Source organism: Argentina silus (assembly GCF_951799395.1).
Source record: "Argentina silus genome assembly, chromosome: 1".
Classification (NCBI taxonomy): domain Eukaryota; kingdom Metazoa; phylum Chordata; class Actinopteri; order Argentiniformes; family Argentinidae; genus Argentina; species Argentina silus.
The window spans coordinates 7777324-7794199 of record NC_139655.1 but is presented as its reverse complement, the minus strand read 5'-3'; the positions used below and the strand labels follow the sequence as shown (position 1 = coordinate 7794199).

Here is a 16876-nt window from a genome sequence, read left to right as displayed (position 1 = left end):
AACAGATATATTGGGCCCGGGCAGGTGTCTCAGGCTGAAGCCCTTTCACTCGCTGGAATTTCTGTGGGCCAGAAGTGTGGCAAAAATGATGTATGGCAACCATATGGAAAGAGGAGGACTGTAGCTCCTATTGAAAGCTAACAAAGTTTGACAATGTTTGTCTGGACTTCACAGTGCCAATTTTTGTGAATGCATGTACATGCTCTTTGGGGTGATTTCTGAGACAGGGGCAATGACAAGAGCTAAACAGTGCTTTTTGCCCGTCGAGCAAGTAAGGGAACCTGATATCGCTCGGTGCAGTAGTTATTTAGATAAAACCCCCATGTGGTTTAAGTTAGCAGCTCCAGAGTGGATTTATGAGAGAATCATGGTGTAAATGCAGCTGCTGGATGCTCTGTACCTCTGCTCCTCCACAGACACGTACAACACAGCATGCCCCACTTGTACTGGCCAACTCTGACTAAAGTCCACTTATTATACACGTAGAGGCTTAGCAGTGAATCAGTCAATTAGCTTTGTTCCTCAATCAAAGAGGTACAGCCTGCCCACTCATGTAATGAAGTGCATCATTCATTTGCCTGAATGCGGGCAACTTGTGATGCTTGATAGATTTTTCCTTTTCATAGTATCCGTAAATGGTGTAGCCGCCTGATTGAGAGAGAGAGAGAGAGAGAGAGAGAGGGAGAGAGGGTCAGTGCAAAACTGTGCGCCGCTTGGACCGGCTTCCCCCTCGGTGGAGATCACGCACGTCAGATAATGTGTTTTCTATTTCATTTCATCTTCGGAGGGAGAATAGCAGGGGCCTTCCGTGTGTAGCCTCATAATGCTGCGGTTCTCAGATCTGGGGGCCGTCCAGGCCATGAAAGAGATCCTCACTAGTCTGTCGCAGCTGGTGGCTTGAGAGCGCTTCCTCTGTCGCTGGGACTCTGGGCATCATCAGTATTCCTGAGGAAGGGCTTCCTGTGTGCGTCGGGGGGGTCAGCTCCTGGCCCTGGCCCCGCACACACAGCTCATCCTCTGGCACAGCATCTGAGGGCCCATAGACGTAGCCGTGCCCCAACCATCTCTATGCTCTGTCAGAGAGAGAGCCATCCAGTCAGCACTGTCCTCACTGGGTAGGGTGCACTGTCACATTACCTGCTGTGGTTGGAACATCATTCACTGCTCATCACTGCTCTGTTTGTCTAGTGGTCTAGTGGTTCTGTTCCTATATCAGTTAAATGCATGTCAATTTCCTTTTAACAGGTGTTTTTCTACAGCATGTGTACAGACAGCTTTGAGAAAGTAGCTTGCATTCCCAATGTCCAGTGTTGGGGAAGCTACTCTGAAAATGTATTTAACTAAATGACCAATTGCTTACAAGGTAATAAGTTAAACTATACGTTATCTACCCTTGAAAGAAATATAGTTTGTCAAACTATACTGTAGCTACTTTGAAAAAGTAGTTCACTACATCGAAATTACTTTGTCCAACACGCAACAGTCAGTTACTGACAGATGACTAGAACGTATGACAGAAGGCGTGTGACTGAAACACTGAAATCACTGAGAAAGAAAAAAACAAGTGTAGTTACAATAGTTGAACTACATGTTGTGGAACTACTCCCCCACACTGCCAGTGTCGTAGATGCACTGTAAATACATGTTGATGGAGATGTAAACGGAGCATGCTTTGTGATTTGCATTCTTCCCTACCTAATTACATGCTTTCAGTAATCTCTGTTCTATTTTCATATTATTGAGCATTGCAGACTGCCACCTTGATTTATTCCTCCCTTTAATGGTGATATGTTGAGTTCTGATTTAAAAAGCGGACTGATGTGCCAAGCCATGCATACGTACTGTATGGGCCCGCTCTTCCGCTGTGGTTCTCCGAGAGCTCCCCACCAGCTTCCTGGCCCGGATGGCATTGCCCATAAGTGGCTAAGAGTCCTGTGGTACCAGCTACCCACTGGTGCCTTGAACCCAAACCAGTGTTGTGCCAGCCTAGGAAAGCACACTCCTTCAGTGCCACTGAATAATCTCTTACACCATGTTTTTAAAACAGTCCAAATAATTCATCATCCAAATGGATTAACTGTCATTAAACAGGCTGACATATCCACTACCCACTTTTTAATAAGCAAGCAAGTCACTGATTTTGCTTCTTCATTTCTGGAAAGGATTTGTATTTTATTGTAGACAGACCTAACAGTTATTTTGCATACTTGATTACAAAAAGTGATTGGCACTCCTCATTCATATTGACAATGGCCTTTTCCGTGAAGCGGAAAGCAGGGCAAAGCCATAGCTACTCATCTTACCTACGATTGGACTGCATTAATGGCTCTTTGATGGTTGTTAAGGCTGATGAAAAGGCATTTTTCCTTGCTTGTGTGTTTCTTTTGTTTTCTCTGCCTTGCTCAACTGCCCTTGCTTCCCTCCTTGCCCATTACAAAGTCTCCCTGCTCCTTTTCTTTCACAGATTGAGAGCACCAGCTAATAATAAGGCTTTCTGACTTTAGGATGCAGGGGAAATGGTGCGCTCCTTTGTCGGTGGATTGGAACTGATTGTTAATTTGCTGAAATCAACAAACAAAGAGGTACTGGCGAGCGTGTGTGCTGCCATAGCCAAAATAGCCAAAGACGAAGAGAATCTGGCAGTCATCACCGATCACGGGGTTGTCCCGATGCTGGCCAAACTGACAAACACAGTAAGTACACCTCTGCTTCTTAAAAAAAGAAATTCTAAGAAATTCAAACCCAACAATTGGCCTGCATTTCACTGGCAACATGCCATCATATAGGTGGATTTTGATTGATTATCCAGTGAATTCTAATTTCTAATTTAAAGGACCGGTTAATGGTCCTCAGACCATAGTACTGTTTGAAATGAGTTCTATTGAATAGTTTCAGATGGCTGGTATCTTGTTCTCCACATGCAGACTGATGATAAGCTCCGTCGTCACCTGGCCGAAGCCATCGCCCGCTGCTGCATGTGGGGGAGTAACAGGGTGTCGTTTGGGGAGGCAGGGGCTGTGGCCCCACTTGTGCGCTATCTTAAGTCCAAAGAGTCCTCAGTTCACCAGGCCACAGCACAGGCCCTGTTCCAGCTCTCCAAGGACCCCAACAACTGCATCACCATGCACGAGAATGGAGTGGTCAAGGTATGCTGATCCCCACCACTGTCTCCCTTGCCAAGACTAGCTGTTCACAAAGCCATTTTTTTCAGATTAAGTTGGTGTTTTGAGACAAAATATATCATAAGCATTGACTAAAATGCTTGGAGCCCCATCACACTTGTTTTAGTGATGTGTGAAAACATTGGTAATAAACTTTGAAAAGCTGTAACTATTTTCAGAGCCTTTGACCAATGGAGCAGAAACAAAGCTAGTTTTATTCTCGGCGGAAACATGACTCCACTTTCTAACCGTCATGGGAATTCAGAAAAGCAAACAACTCAGTGTGTGCAAAGTGCCACTTCCCTTGTAGACCCTAGATGCCATTACAGAGCAAGTCAAAAGGCTGTAGCTTGGGTAACTGTTGCTAAGAGTTGTCCCTGGACATGAGAGCAAAATGCGGCGATGACATGTTTTCGGCCAAGGAACAGGGACAAAGTAGCCCAGAGCCAAAATAGAGCAACATTATGTTACAGTGGAGATTTTTTTTTCATTTAAATCACAGCTGCATAAAGAGGATCCATTGAATTCTAAATTGTCTACATTATTACAATTCCCATTACATTTTTCCAAAGTGTTTATATTTATGTCTGACATTGATTTAGAGATGTTTAGATGATGTTTTGTCATAGAGGATAATTCAATGTTTGGGAAAATGTTTCTGACTGATTGAATTCAGTCATATTTTCAAAGCACCATTTTCACATGAGAAATCTTTTGCGACCACATAGAGTTAATCTCCTTTTTTCAATAACAACTGTGATATAAATTGTGAAGTGGTTCTGCCATTGCAGCCAAATATTTTTTCCCATGTTCATTTAATGGTGTACTTTAGCTTGATCTGCTTTTGCAGTGTATGTGGTTCAACACTACCCATAATTGGTAGCTGGACTGAACATTGGGTGTTCCAAAAGAGTAATGTCCAATTTGCAAAAGTCGTTAAGCTGAATGTTTTTTGTAGTTCAAGCCACGACAAAAACTGGACAGCTGTGTGAGTGAGTGAGTGAGTGAGTGAGTGTGTGAGTGTGTGAGTGTGTGTGAGTGTGTGAGTGTGTGTGTGTGTGTGTGTGTGTGTGTGTGTGTGTGTGTAAACACTGCATACCACCCTTTTAATCAGTCTCTTTCGGTTTGCCCTTATTAATGTACCAGTACAGAGTTTCAACACAACTCCAAAATGTATTTTGGGACTTTAAAGAGCTTAATCACAAAAGGCCATGTTACACCAGTATTGCGTGTTTAATTTGTTTTTAATCTGAGTCGTAGAAACACGGGTGCATTGTTCTGTCTGGGTTCAGTCTGAGAGCTGATGTATACCTGGGTGACCCTCAGGAAACATTACAACATGTGAGGTTGTCAGTTTGAGGCTGAGAGAGTCGTTGAGGCTGTACGCTCTGCTTATGATATACGCAATGGTGTGACAGAGAATGTGTTAAAACAATATTTCCTATCGTTCTGAATGTGTGGGTTTATCGAGGACGGATGCTGGGCTCCGCCTGTACAGCAGTCTTATTTACGGCCGAGTGTAAAATTCAAGACTGCCCCTTGTATTATTGCAACCATATTTCAAAGGGCCTTTCTCTGCCATTGAAAAGCTCTCAAAACGTACTGTACACCCACAAGTACTATAATGATTTTTTAAGAATTTCTCTCAGTGCATGCTTCTCTCCCCAAATTCTGTTCAATAAGTAACTTTCCTCCCCAGCATTCTTAATGGTGTATAGCTCAGTCCCCTAAGCTTAGCAGAGGAAATTAAGCATTGAAAAGAAAGTATTTTACACTGGAAAACACATTAGTAACCCGTCTGAGTTTTTTTCTCTTTTTTTCTGTCCCTCAGTCTTAAAAATATCCAAATACTATTTCATTGCATCTCTTCAGTTTCATAAACTGTACGAAAACTTTTAAGCAACTTGTAATGTTGCATTGAAATATGAAAAAAAAACATCTTTATATAACAGCTGTTTAAAGCAGAACTGAAACGCAAACTATTTTACTGTGTGTTTGGCAATACCTTGCTGATTTCAAGAGGCGGTGCAAAATATTTTGCCTCAAATTTTTGTGTCCCAAGTTTCCGAGCGACCCTTTCTTGTGTTTTTCTGTCATTGTGTCATTGTGTGTGTTGTTCTGAGCCATGTTCCCTGGTTCTGCTGAGGGAGCCTGTTGGGCTTTAAGAACAAGCCTTGTTCAGGAATGGGGGCTGCTTTCCCAGAGGAAGTGTGTACCAGGGCAAAGCGAAAAAGCGCCAAGATGAATTGCCCTCCCGTTTGATTTGACATCTACACTTGGTATCTCACAGTTTTATAAGGATGTGCTTTATTTTGTCCCTCGTACAAAATCAACACACCCTCCTTTTTGCTTTACATCGCTTCCAGAGGGCTGGGGATTGTTTGCTAAAACCGTAAATCCTTGTAGACAGCTTTAGCCAGCTTTTTGTATTAAAGAGGCTCTTTCATAAGAAAAGCTTTGTGAAGTAAATTGATGTAAATTACAAAATGCGGATGGTAATTATTGGTAATTTTCAACTGAAGGTATTCCAGAAAATGTCTGTTGCCAGGTCCTGGTTTTTATTTTAGGCTTTAAATCCTAAATGAGAAAAACGTTTCTACTGTTGTTGCCATGCATACTCCTGTGCTAGCACTGCTAGTGTTTGTTTTCATTTTCTTGTGTTCTACACGCTGACACTCAAAAGGTGAAGGATGGCGAGGAGAAAGAATAGAAAAGGGAGAGAGAGGGAGCACCAGAATTTAAACAGTGCACGTCAGACATATTTCTGAAGTTTCCTCTTAGTCATGCTCTATCTGGAACAGGACCTAAGGTACCTGTACGGTAGAGGATGTGGTGAGCAGATGAAACCACAACACGCCACCAGTGCTCAGCTGTATGTTTGAAATGCCTGTTGTGTTATGTGTTAGGTGCTCTCACTCTTAACCTCTCTCAGCCTGGGATGAGGAATGTCTGGCTCTCTCAGGTTAGACTCTGTGGGGTGTGGGACCAGCTTAGGTTCAGATTGAAAGTTTTACAGTACAGTTTCCACAAGGCATACCCCAAGTCATTGATTTTAACGCTGCTTTTTTTTCTCTCTCAAAAAGAGAGAGAGAGAGAGAAGGAGAGAGACCGAGAGAGAAACCAGCGAAACGGTCCCTGGCTCATTGGAGACCGTAGGGAATGTTGTTTACCTTGACTTCCCTCAGTAACTTCCCCTCAGCCTAGCTAAATGCTGCCTGTTTGTGCTGTTTGCCCACACTGGGGAGTCTGAAACATGGGAACAGAGGACCTGGACCTGAGCCCTAATGGCTGTCAGACTGAGGGGCTTTTCTGGGGGATTCAGACCCAACTCCTCAGCAGTAGCCCAACACCAGTGCACTTAACACCGTGACACCTCCATGTGTGATGGGATGTGTGCATGCACATGCAACAATGTGCAGGCGTCCCACACACCCTTGCCAAAACAGCCAGGGAAGCGTGTTCCCCAGCTCCTTCTTGGAGGTCAGGACACACAGGAGTCCACTGAAGTGTAAAACCTCAGACTCCTGATTCATTTTTCAAACGAGAGACAAGTGTTCATGTTACTGTGGTCAGAGAATATCTAACAAGTGATGTATTATATTCTTTGAGATCCCAGCTGGGAGGGATAGGGAAAAAAATGCAAAGAGAGACACGCTTATCTTAGCCTAGCTGTGCGCTTCAGGAGACCTTATTTGGCCACGTCTGAATAACATGCTATGAGGTTGGCAAAATGCTGCTTCTGGCACTTTTCAGGCATCCTCTGTTTTCACAAAAGAGACTTGTCCGGGCTGGCTGCATGTTTTCTGGAGCTTGTGGATATAAGTTTGCTTTTCAGAGGTGTTTTGGATGCTATTTAAAAATCGTATAAAAACAACTGATGTTGCTGCCTCAAAATACTTGCTGATACACTGATGCATTGAGAAAGACTGACATTCATGGGCCAACATCCTTCTTCTTCTTTTAATTTAAAAAATAAAAAAATGTTAGGCAATGAATGGAATTGAAGGGGTGTTATTTTCTCAGCTTTTAGGGGTTGTCAATGTAGCCTAGAGTCTGTCCGTGCTTATACATGGAGAGGCGATAGAAGCTTCATCTTTCATCTGTTTTCCTTTCACTATTTATCTTTGAGCAGACAATTCTGGGAATGTCTTTTCTCTGTGCCTTGGCAAATGTGTACAGCAGCCTTTTAAGTTTGCATGTAACACAGAAAGAGTCAGAGTTCAACCTCAAACTCACACTGACAGACATTATGAACACAATGATAACATGGCAAAGAACAGACACAAGTACCTCTCTATAATAATTAAACGAGTGCTGAACTGTCAGGGACAAGCTGTTTCAGATAGATGGAGATAAGATCAGATGAGGCATGATGTGAGGCATAGATCTCACAAACAAACAAACAAACACACACACACACACACACACACACACACACACACACACACACTCTGTTGTAGTGAAGATATAAACCCTAAAAAGGATCTCAATGACAGATTTTCGGCACGTGAAAGACAAAGGAATCTCATCGCTTCCCTAGCTGGCTGGACATCTGGTCTGGAGAGAGAGAGAGATACACTTCCTGACCAGTTAAGTCAGGCTGAATAGCTGAAGTTCTCTCCTCATCATAAGACACGGCACAGAGATCAAGGAGCTCATACACTGCTTAATGAAATGGATCTGAATCTGTGGATGAGGGATTTAGGTGTTTGGTCTAGGTCTTAGTTCTATTTGGATGTAGGACACTGTCTAGATATTGTTTGCTATGTTACTTAACAGATCACTGAGGATGTGTCATTTCAACACTGAAACGTAGGGACACAATTGGTCGGCTGTTCAAACACCACAACAAAGCCTGGTTCAACAAATTCTTGCTATATGAGACTTTGTTCAAACACTTGCTGTTGTAAAGAGATTTAAAGAGAACTTTTAAATTAGGCCACAAACATAAGTAAATGCCTCTGGTTCGGAATATGTAATTAATATATTGTGAAGTATTCATTTTGTTTAGTGTTTGAGAGCCTTTGAGTGTTTAGTTTAGAGATTTAATGTAGCCTTCGGTTCATTATTGATGTAATCCAGAAAACCTCCAAAATGAGTGTGGCACACCATTGTGATTCATGGAGCACAAGGAGCACAGATTGGACACATTTAAAATGCCCATTGCGCCAGAGTGTTTGTGCATGCGTTTACTTTTATTTTGATTCGGGACTACAGCTGCCCAAAAGCTTGAGGTACTCATTTCACTCTTGAAAAAACAGAAAGATGTAGCATAGTGTACCATAGCCACAGTATCTTTGGCAGAGTTGTCCATAAGTTTACATTGATGTGACAGTATAATAAGTAACTCTTTGAACACAATAAAAACGTTTTAATGTATTATTTTATGTTCCCAAAATGTACCCCAAAGCTCAATTTCTAGAGAGGGAAAAACCCGTGTTCTGCAATAAGATCAAAAAAGATCCATTATACAAGCCAGTAATAGTCGGATATAATCTGACCTTTGAGCAGTGGAAGTCTGTCAAGTGGTGTGGTTCGTGCTCAGGTTTTTAATGCCTAGGCCGCCTGCTAGACAAACGCTTTCATCTGAACAAACTTTCAGAAGCATGTGCTTACAGCTGTAACCCCATGCTCAAGCCTGGTTAGGGTAAAATGGGACACACACGGAGATGCACGCCATTGCAGCCTGTGACAGACAGTCACAGCGACTGTACTGTATGCATTTCCACCAATCATTTGGCGGCCCTACAGGCACACTTGAGTGAGCCTCTTGAGACCTAGAGTCGAGGAAATGCCTTCAACATGAATGAGACTACTTGCGAGTGTCATCCCAGTTGACCTTACCGTTCTGTTACAAGATTGGATGAGAATTAATGGATTCCTACAGTAGTGAGTGTCACTGTAACCAATTCCTGTCATCTCCCCCTCTGCTGTAGCTCCTCCTTGGCATGATGGGGTCCACTGACGAGGTTCTCCAAGAGGCAGCTGCTGGCTGCGTGGCTAACATCCGTCGGCTTGCCCTGGCCAATGAAAAGGCCAGATACGGTTAACAACAACAACAACAACAACCACAACAACAACAATCCCACTCCAGCAGCTTCTATGACGTCATCACCTATGAGGTCTGCTGTAGGCATCATGGGTATTTACATCAGTCACCATCCCAGAGTTTCTTCTCACCACCCCTATTCTACACAATAAGAGTAATTCCAATCAAATATGATGTTTGACGAAGGTATATTGATTTTCCTTCTTCCTCTCCAACAGCACGAAGCATTTATTCCTTCTCATGAATTTATAGATAATTATTTCATTGTAGGAAACACACACTCTTCCTCATTTTGCAGTGTCTAATTTGATGATAACAATAAATGTTTTCTTCTCCTGTTTGCTTCCATGCTAAATACTCCACACTTTCCTGAGAGTGAAGTGGTTTAGAGCTGTAGTCAAACATGTACTGTACACTGTCAAATTCCTTAAATAATGCACATGAGACAGTGATATCTAAACAAAACCCACATCTGGTTCTGTTACTCACTTAAACACAAGCACCTTAAAAAGCTAAATATGGTTTATGAATCACAAACACACAACCTCCAATGAGTCAGTTCTAAACTGACCTAATTATGCATCGTTACCCATCAGTTTATATGAGGTTAGCGTTTTCCTCCACTGTGAGTCTATGCAGATGAAAATGATGTATTTTTGTACATGTTGAATAGGGTTAGGGTTAGATATAAATTCAATCTAATGATTACGTAAATGGGCAAAACATGGTGATAATACAATGTAATTGGAAATTGGTATGAGCAGTTTAGTTACTGTATTAGTCACAATTACTTTCTTCATGTTGCATTGTGGATAGAGTAAGTCATTACAGGTAATTGTGAAAGTGTATTCTGAATCTCCTCATTATTTTTGCCTGTAAAAAAACAACATAACTATTTGTGGGCAAGGGGACCACCTTGTTACAAAACACTATAATGACATCTGCTCAACAACACCCATTAAACATTTTCTAGGTATCATTAAGACAATAACTACTATTGCTTGTTCATACAAATGAAATTATAAATAGATGAAAATGTACTGGGAATGCTCCGCCATCCCTTCAGTAGTTCTACATTTACTGAGTATGTCTCTGTCTTCTGTTCAGTGTGCCTTGTCGAAACAGGCCATGTCAGTTTCCATTGTTTCAGGCTGCATTCAGACTCCCCTCCCATCTGATTCAGTGTCCTGGTCTCAATTAGCCTCTACAGCCTTAGCACTCAGCCACTGAGAATGCCATAAAAGCTCAAGGGACTTTCATCATTAATGTCAGCCCAAGCTAATATACAAAATTAGGAAAACATAAAAAAATATGTGGTTTAAAAATCTTCATCACTTAGATGTTTAAGCAATACCAGCTGCCACTCAGGGTTACTGTGAGAGCACTGATGGAGAGAGGAGAGAGTGAACTTTAACTTGATTACTTTGAAGAGGGAACTCCTTCCAGAAAAGCAACTAGGAGCTGGGCTGAAGTGAGGCATTGCCTCAAATCCATTCACACCATATCAATTAATCAGTGATTAATGGCACTTTCCTCCCATGCAAATACACTTTATGGCCTCCTCCAAAATATGCCGTATCTGAAACGATTTTTGGGAAATGTTTAAATGAAAAGCATTTGGTAATCTAAACAAGCAGGGAAAAATACCCAATCATACAGTATCTCTCTCTCTCTCTCTCTCTCTCTCTTTCTCTCCTCCTCCCTCCCTGCCTCTCTTGGAGGTTGATGACTGAAAGGATATGCATAGCTAACATTATTAAACAAATGTTGCATGTTCCACTGAAGGAGAGGAATTTATGAGATGTGCAACCTCCATGTTTTAGCCATTGGTGGGAGAGGCACTGCACTGCCTGGAAATTCAAGGTGCTTAGCATTATCCACAGAGCTTAACAAGAGAAAGATATATTACCCCTCTCTGCAATGTCTTCCCAATGTGTGCTCAGATCTGGATGACCCTTGATTTACCATTTTAAAGCCTCCTCCTCTTGTTACCATAAAGAAATACTGCTTCTACGTGTGTTGCCGAGCCCTGTGTTGCACTTTCAGAAGCACAAGGCAAAGCCAGACAGGAAGCAGTGAGCTGGTTTTCTGAGCCTGGTCCTCTGGCCCATTGGTCATAAAGCCACAGTTCAGTGTATTAGCGGAGCCACAATCCCTCTGAGAAAGGAAACTGCCACTTTCTGTGGCCTGTCCGCCGGCACAGGGACATTATTCATGGGAAATTAGAGGTTCTGTCTCCACGCCTCGGCAGAGGCAGCAATTACGTCCTGTCCCTGCCTTTAGTCGCCGTTGGAGATTCCGTCCTTCTCATGGCTACATTGAGGGGCCAGAAATAGTGGAGGGATATCCCTGTTGTCCCCCGTTTGAGGAAACGTGTAGACCTATGCCACATCCCAGTATTTTAACTGGTACTTCTCATCAATGCCCTGGCCTTCACTCTTAGTCCAGATGTAATTATTCTCTCCATAGATCTGGGTGATGGACATGACCAAGGTCAAGGGTTGAATTAAGATACACATAAGACGTATCGTGGGACTGTGTGTTCCCAGTTGGGTGGAACAACTTCTACTTTATTCAGTGTTGACCATTTACAGTGTATGCCCAGGGAGAGCATACTGTTGGAACTCGAACAGAAATATTGTGATACAAGCTGCTCAATTGTTTTAGAATGGAAAAAGTTCTAAAAATCCCACATTGCCCTGGGTGCTCGGCTGAATTATTTCATAAAGCAACTAATGAACAGTAAAAGTTCCTTCCAAATATCAGAAGTGGCTTTCTCCCTCCTCCAGAGGCTAAGTGCCATTTTAATATAAGTCCCAACTGTAGCACAGCATTTGCTTGCGATACAGCCATTAAAAATATGCGTACACAAGGGCCTCTCAGTGTCACTTCCAAACACGGAGCAGACCTAAAGCTGGTAGCAGGGGCAGAGGAGAACACAGCCTCTGTTCTCAATCTGTAAATTAGGTTTTATATCATTACTGCTCGCTCACACCGCAAGGCCTGTTGATCTGTGTGTAGCGTGACACGCTTTCCCACTGTTTGCACAGCAGGCTGCAGCAGTGTGTCAGTTTCATTCCCCGCGGGGTCATGTGCCCTCAAGATTCAATATTCCTTAAAAGGTTAAATGTGTCTTGTAATCCGCTTGCATTACTGGGTGGTTTCAAGCCATTTTTTAACGGTTTCATTGCCCTAATGAATCCAGACGTTCCCATCCATAAAGTGTAAATAACTAGCTGGCTTGACAATAAATAAACAGAAAAATGAGTGGGCAAATACCACAACGTCTGGGTCATGTTTCAGGGCCGTAAGAGTAACGTCTCCATAAAGGTCTCAACAATATTAATAATTCCTAGATTGGTAATGACAGCTGTGGCTTATGGTTATGTACTTTATAGGCTTAGAGGGTTTCTCAAAGAGGAAACTTACCTGTGACAAAGCAGACCAACGATGGTGATTACATTAGGAAATATTTTCACAAGGGGTAAGATTTATAGACAATTGACTCTACAGCCATTACCTGTGGTGTGTTATCAATAAAACTGCCATTTTCATTGAGATCACAAACTTGAACTTTTGCCCCATCAATAAGAATTCTAGTCACAAAAACCCCCACTGTGGATTAGGTTCACTCAGTAGACAATATTGTACAGTTGTAGAGGCCACAAATCTTTGTGCCGTCACCCTCCCAAAAGCTTTCTAAGCCTTACCTAGGAGCCTCCAAATAATCCAGCCTAAACTCAATCCTACACCACAACCAAGGAGGACATCGCTCTGACCCACCAGTGTCCCAGCCCACCATTTGGGAAGCACTGATATTAGCTACTGCACATATGGTACACTAACATACTGTGAACATACTGTACTGTACGTCCCCTTGTAAAGATGCACAGACATGCATATCCCATCTCACAGACAGACAGACAGACAGACAGATGAATTGGCATGCACGCACACCCACACAGCTGTGAGCCATAAGCCAGACAGGTTTTCCTCATTGGGTTCTGAACCAACCTGAGAGCTCCTTGTGGCACCCCACCAAAAATGATATTATCCTTGAGGTTTCATCAGGGTGTTTTCATCAAGCTATCACAACTCCGGACTTCAGTGGGAGAAACATGCAGCAGAGAGAAATGGTACCAAATCAACAAATCATCAGCAACGTATTAGAAGACGTCTGCCCAAACACTCCAAAATATTTCAGAGGTTCTCAACTGTCTATTCAGAAAGAAAAGCAAGCAAAGATAGCAGAACTGAAATGATAGAGAAAACTAACAGATTACTGGAACATTTTCACTGGGTACAACAGTAACTGGATGAATCAACACCGTTTCCACATTATTTCAAAGTGATGATGTTCTGTCAATATGGAAAATAAATTATTGTCTGGTTTTAACCCAAGTTTGAACCAAAATGCAATGCAGGCCTAGACGTTTTGTTCATGTGAGTCCACAATATCGATCAAAGCTGGACATTGTGCCCAGAGGGACATGGAGAATATTAGAGTCATTCATGTATTTTTGGATTCAGATCTGATGACTGGGAAGGCCAGTGAAGAACACTGAACTCATTTCATGTTCATGAAACCAGTTTGAGACGGCTTTTGCTTTGTGACATGGTGCATAATCATGCTGGAAGTAGCCATTAGAAGATGGGTAAATTGTGGCCATAAAGGGATGCACCTGGTCAACAACGATACTCAGATAGGCTGTGGCATTCAGGCAATGATTGATTGGTATTAATGGGCCCAAAGTGTGCCAAGAAAACATTCCCCACACCATTACACCACCTCCACCATGAAAATGTATACAGGTGTTCCTAATAAAGTGTGCGGTGAGTGTATTTTCTGATTAGTGTCCCACATGTTTAAAGTCATTCAGAAAACACTGATTGAATCATCTTAAACAATCTAATAAGAGTAATTGTTCCACAACCATCAGACATTCATATTTTCCACGAAGAGGGCAATGATTTTAGCAAATATGTCTGTGGCCTTTAAAGTGGCCCTTGCTTTATAACCCATACTCAGTTTACAAATTAAAGCCAATTTTGGTGTGAAAATGTCAGTTTAAATGAGAGACAGGTAAGGGTTACCAGAGAACAGCAGACTGGGTTTTAATTGCATAAGGTGTTGACGTAACAGTAATTGTATTGGCTACTATTGGCTACCTTACCAAATGCCCTAATACACATTGAATGATGGATGTCATGGTTCCCTGGCAAAAATGGTGTCTCCAGCTGATTTTCTAATGTCAATTAAATGTCTGTTTTTAACATTGACAGTAAGGTCAAGTCATACAGACGTCATGCTCAAAGTTAGTGTCAGTATTGAATCGTGTAAGGCGTTCTGGGTCTTCATCAGACGCCTCCCAAGCCTTTTGCATCTGTCCTGTTGTAAGTGCTGTATTTATAACGCATAAACATGTAATTGTCTCTTCAAGAACATTCTGTTACAGCACCGGTTTGTATTAAAGCTGAGGTCTGGTGTTCCTGAAGAAAACATAAATGTAATGAATGCAGAGAAATAAAAATGTAATGACAAACACTCCCCTCCCAGTCTATGCCAAACCACTGTGAGATTAGTTTCTCTGCATGTGGAGGGGATAAGTGACGGGTAAATGAGCCAATCAGAGGAACAAAAAACATGCCTTTGTTTCAATGAGCCAGTTCCCAGTTTGCCCAGTGTACAAGACACCAGCTCCATCTGTGAGCGAGGCCTGTTTCAATGAGCCAATTCCCAGTTCATCCAGTGTACAAGAGACCAGCTCAATCTGTGAGAGAGGCCTGTTTCAATGAGCCAGTTCCCAGTTTGGCCAGTGGACAAGAGACCAGCTCCATCTGTGATAGAGGCCAACACAGTGTAGCATCTCATCAACTTTACACATCCTTGCTTGGCCTTCACTCTGAAACTCAATTGTGTCCATCATTTCAGAGATATGACTTCAGAGATAAAGAGGAAGGGAGGCCATGGTAAGGCATAAGTTATTAGGTGAACCATTGATGTTAAATAGTGAAATAATTTGGCTGCCACATTGCTGCCTGCTCAAACACTATAACAGCCATTAGCTACAGTCAAGATGTTCCACTCCTCAAGAAACAATCAGTGCAAGTCTGTGATTTATATTGTAGATAACTCTGTTGAAAACTAGTCATTGGTCTGCACTTTACAGAAGGTGTGTCCACAACAAAACATTACAGTAGAGATGGTACAGTTGGAGGTTTAGGTTTAGTGAATCGTACATTAAGATTAGTTAGGTGCTGTTGAAAGGATGAGCTTTTATATATCATGGGGTACATGTTGGCTCAGCCTAAGAACTTAGATAAGAATTATAAGGTCATAGCAGGGGCAGGTAAAGGGAGTTCATTTCAGAAGAGGCAAACATAGATATCACACATAATTTAGCAAATGCACGGGCCAAAACCTTAATTAAAGTGATGACATGAGTGGCTCTTTCATAGCGTGTTTACAAAACTGTTTGCAAAAGTTCTTCCCCCCATTAAATGAAAATAAACACAAATAAACGATAATTACATGGGTCTCTAGACCTGCATATAGGTCCACTGCTTAGTCACGTACTTCGAATCACTACCCTGGATAAACCCTAAAAGCACACAGCTGAGAACCTCAGGATTTCTGACTCAGAATGGCCCTAAATGCGACAAGTTGTGCAATTACACTAAATGAAAGGGTCCATCAGGGGTAATCAGCGGTGGGCTCTATAAAAGCGGCATTTTCCAGAATGCCACCACAAGTTAACAATGAATGCTTTGGGTATGGTACTTAAATTAATTAATTGATTTTCCTGTAAGGCAACATTGAGGACGATTCACTGCAATCTAAAAGGAAAAAACTCACGGTGCACTTTCAGACTATGCCTATAGGCCTACTATAAATAAAGTCAGTGAAGCCATGCGTAAGTTATATTTTTTTGTCTCTAAAGTTTCGTTCATTTGCAAAAACGTGTAAAACATGTTTAACTTGGTGTAGGCTACTGTAGGCATATCCTATTCAAAATGAGACGACGCGCTAATCCAGGGCATGAATTGACAGGCTATGTCTAAGCAATAGGCATATAACAATGGAATAGGTAGACCTACAACCTCGCTCATATTAAAGGGGAAGTGCTGGTAAAAATTCCACACAATGAACCTAACAATAATTTAGATTAGTATAAAAATTAAGGTAGGCTAATTGCGTGAGCGTTGTTAACACTCAGTGATATCCTCAACTAATAATTCAGCCTATTACCACGGGCAATTCTAACCAATCACACATGAGCCACCTGCACATAGTCGACCGAGGACCGTTACTTGGTGACCTGACGTCAGACTCACCCAGAAGAGATTGTCAAGAAAACATTTTTTTTTAAATATGTAAAAATATGAAATAAACATCACTATACAAAATGGTAACGTGTGTAATAGTAGACAGATGGAAATAGTCCAGACGCGAACTATCAGTGAACACTGTAGCGCTCTATCCCCGATGCCCCCCTTGCGCGGGCCGCGGAACAGGCATAGCGCATTAACTTTATGTTCGCAGGCTGAGGCTGTGTGCTAGGAAACATGAGAAGGGTGAAATATTCAGACTCCCGGGCGCAGCCTCGCCGGCCACTGAATAAAGCAGAGAGGCGACCGCGGTTCGTGTGGTTTCAGCTCAGGAACT

General features: G+C 42.2%; 1 protein-coding gene across 1 annotated transcript in view; it reads left to right on the top strand.

Annotated features, from left to right (window-relative positions):
- Positions 1–9665, top strand: part of odad2 (outer dynein arm docking complex subunit 2) — a gene marked incomplete at its 5' end in the record, with an annotated part of 38139 nt that extends 28474 nt beyond the window's left edge. Inside the window, 3 exons of the mRNA XM_083684522.1 lie at positions 2505–2693; positions 2925–3146; positions 9098–9665. Coding sequence (XP_083540648.1) covers positions 2505–2693; positions 2925–3146; positions 9098–9211 — 525 coding nt within the window. The 3' untranslated portion in view covers positions 9212–9665. The remainder of the gene's footprint in view (positions 1–2504; positions 2694–2924; positions 3147–9097) is intronic.
- Between the last annotated feature and the right edge of the window lie 7211 nt (positions 9666–16876).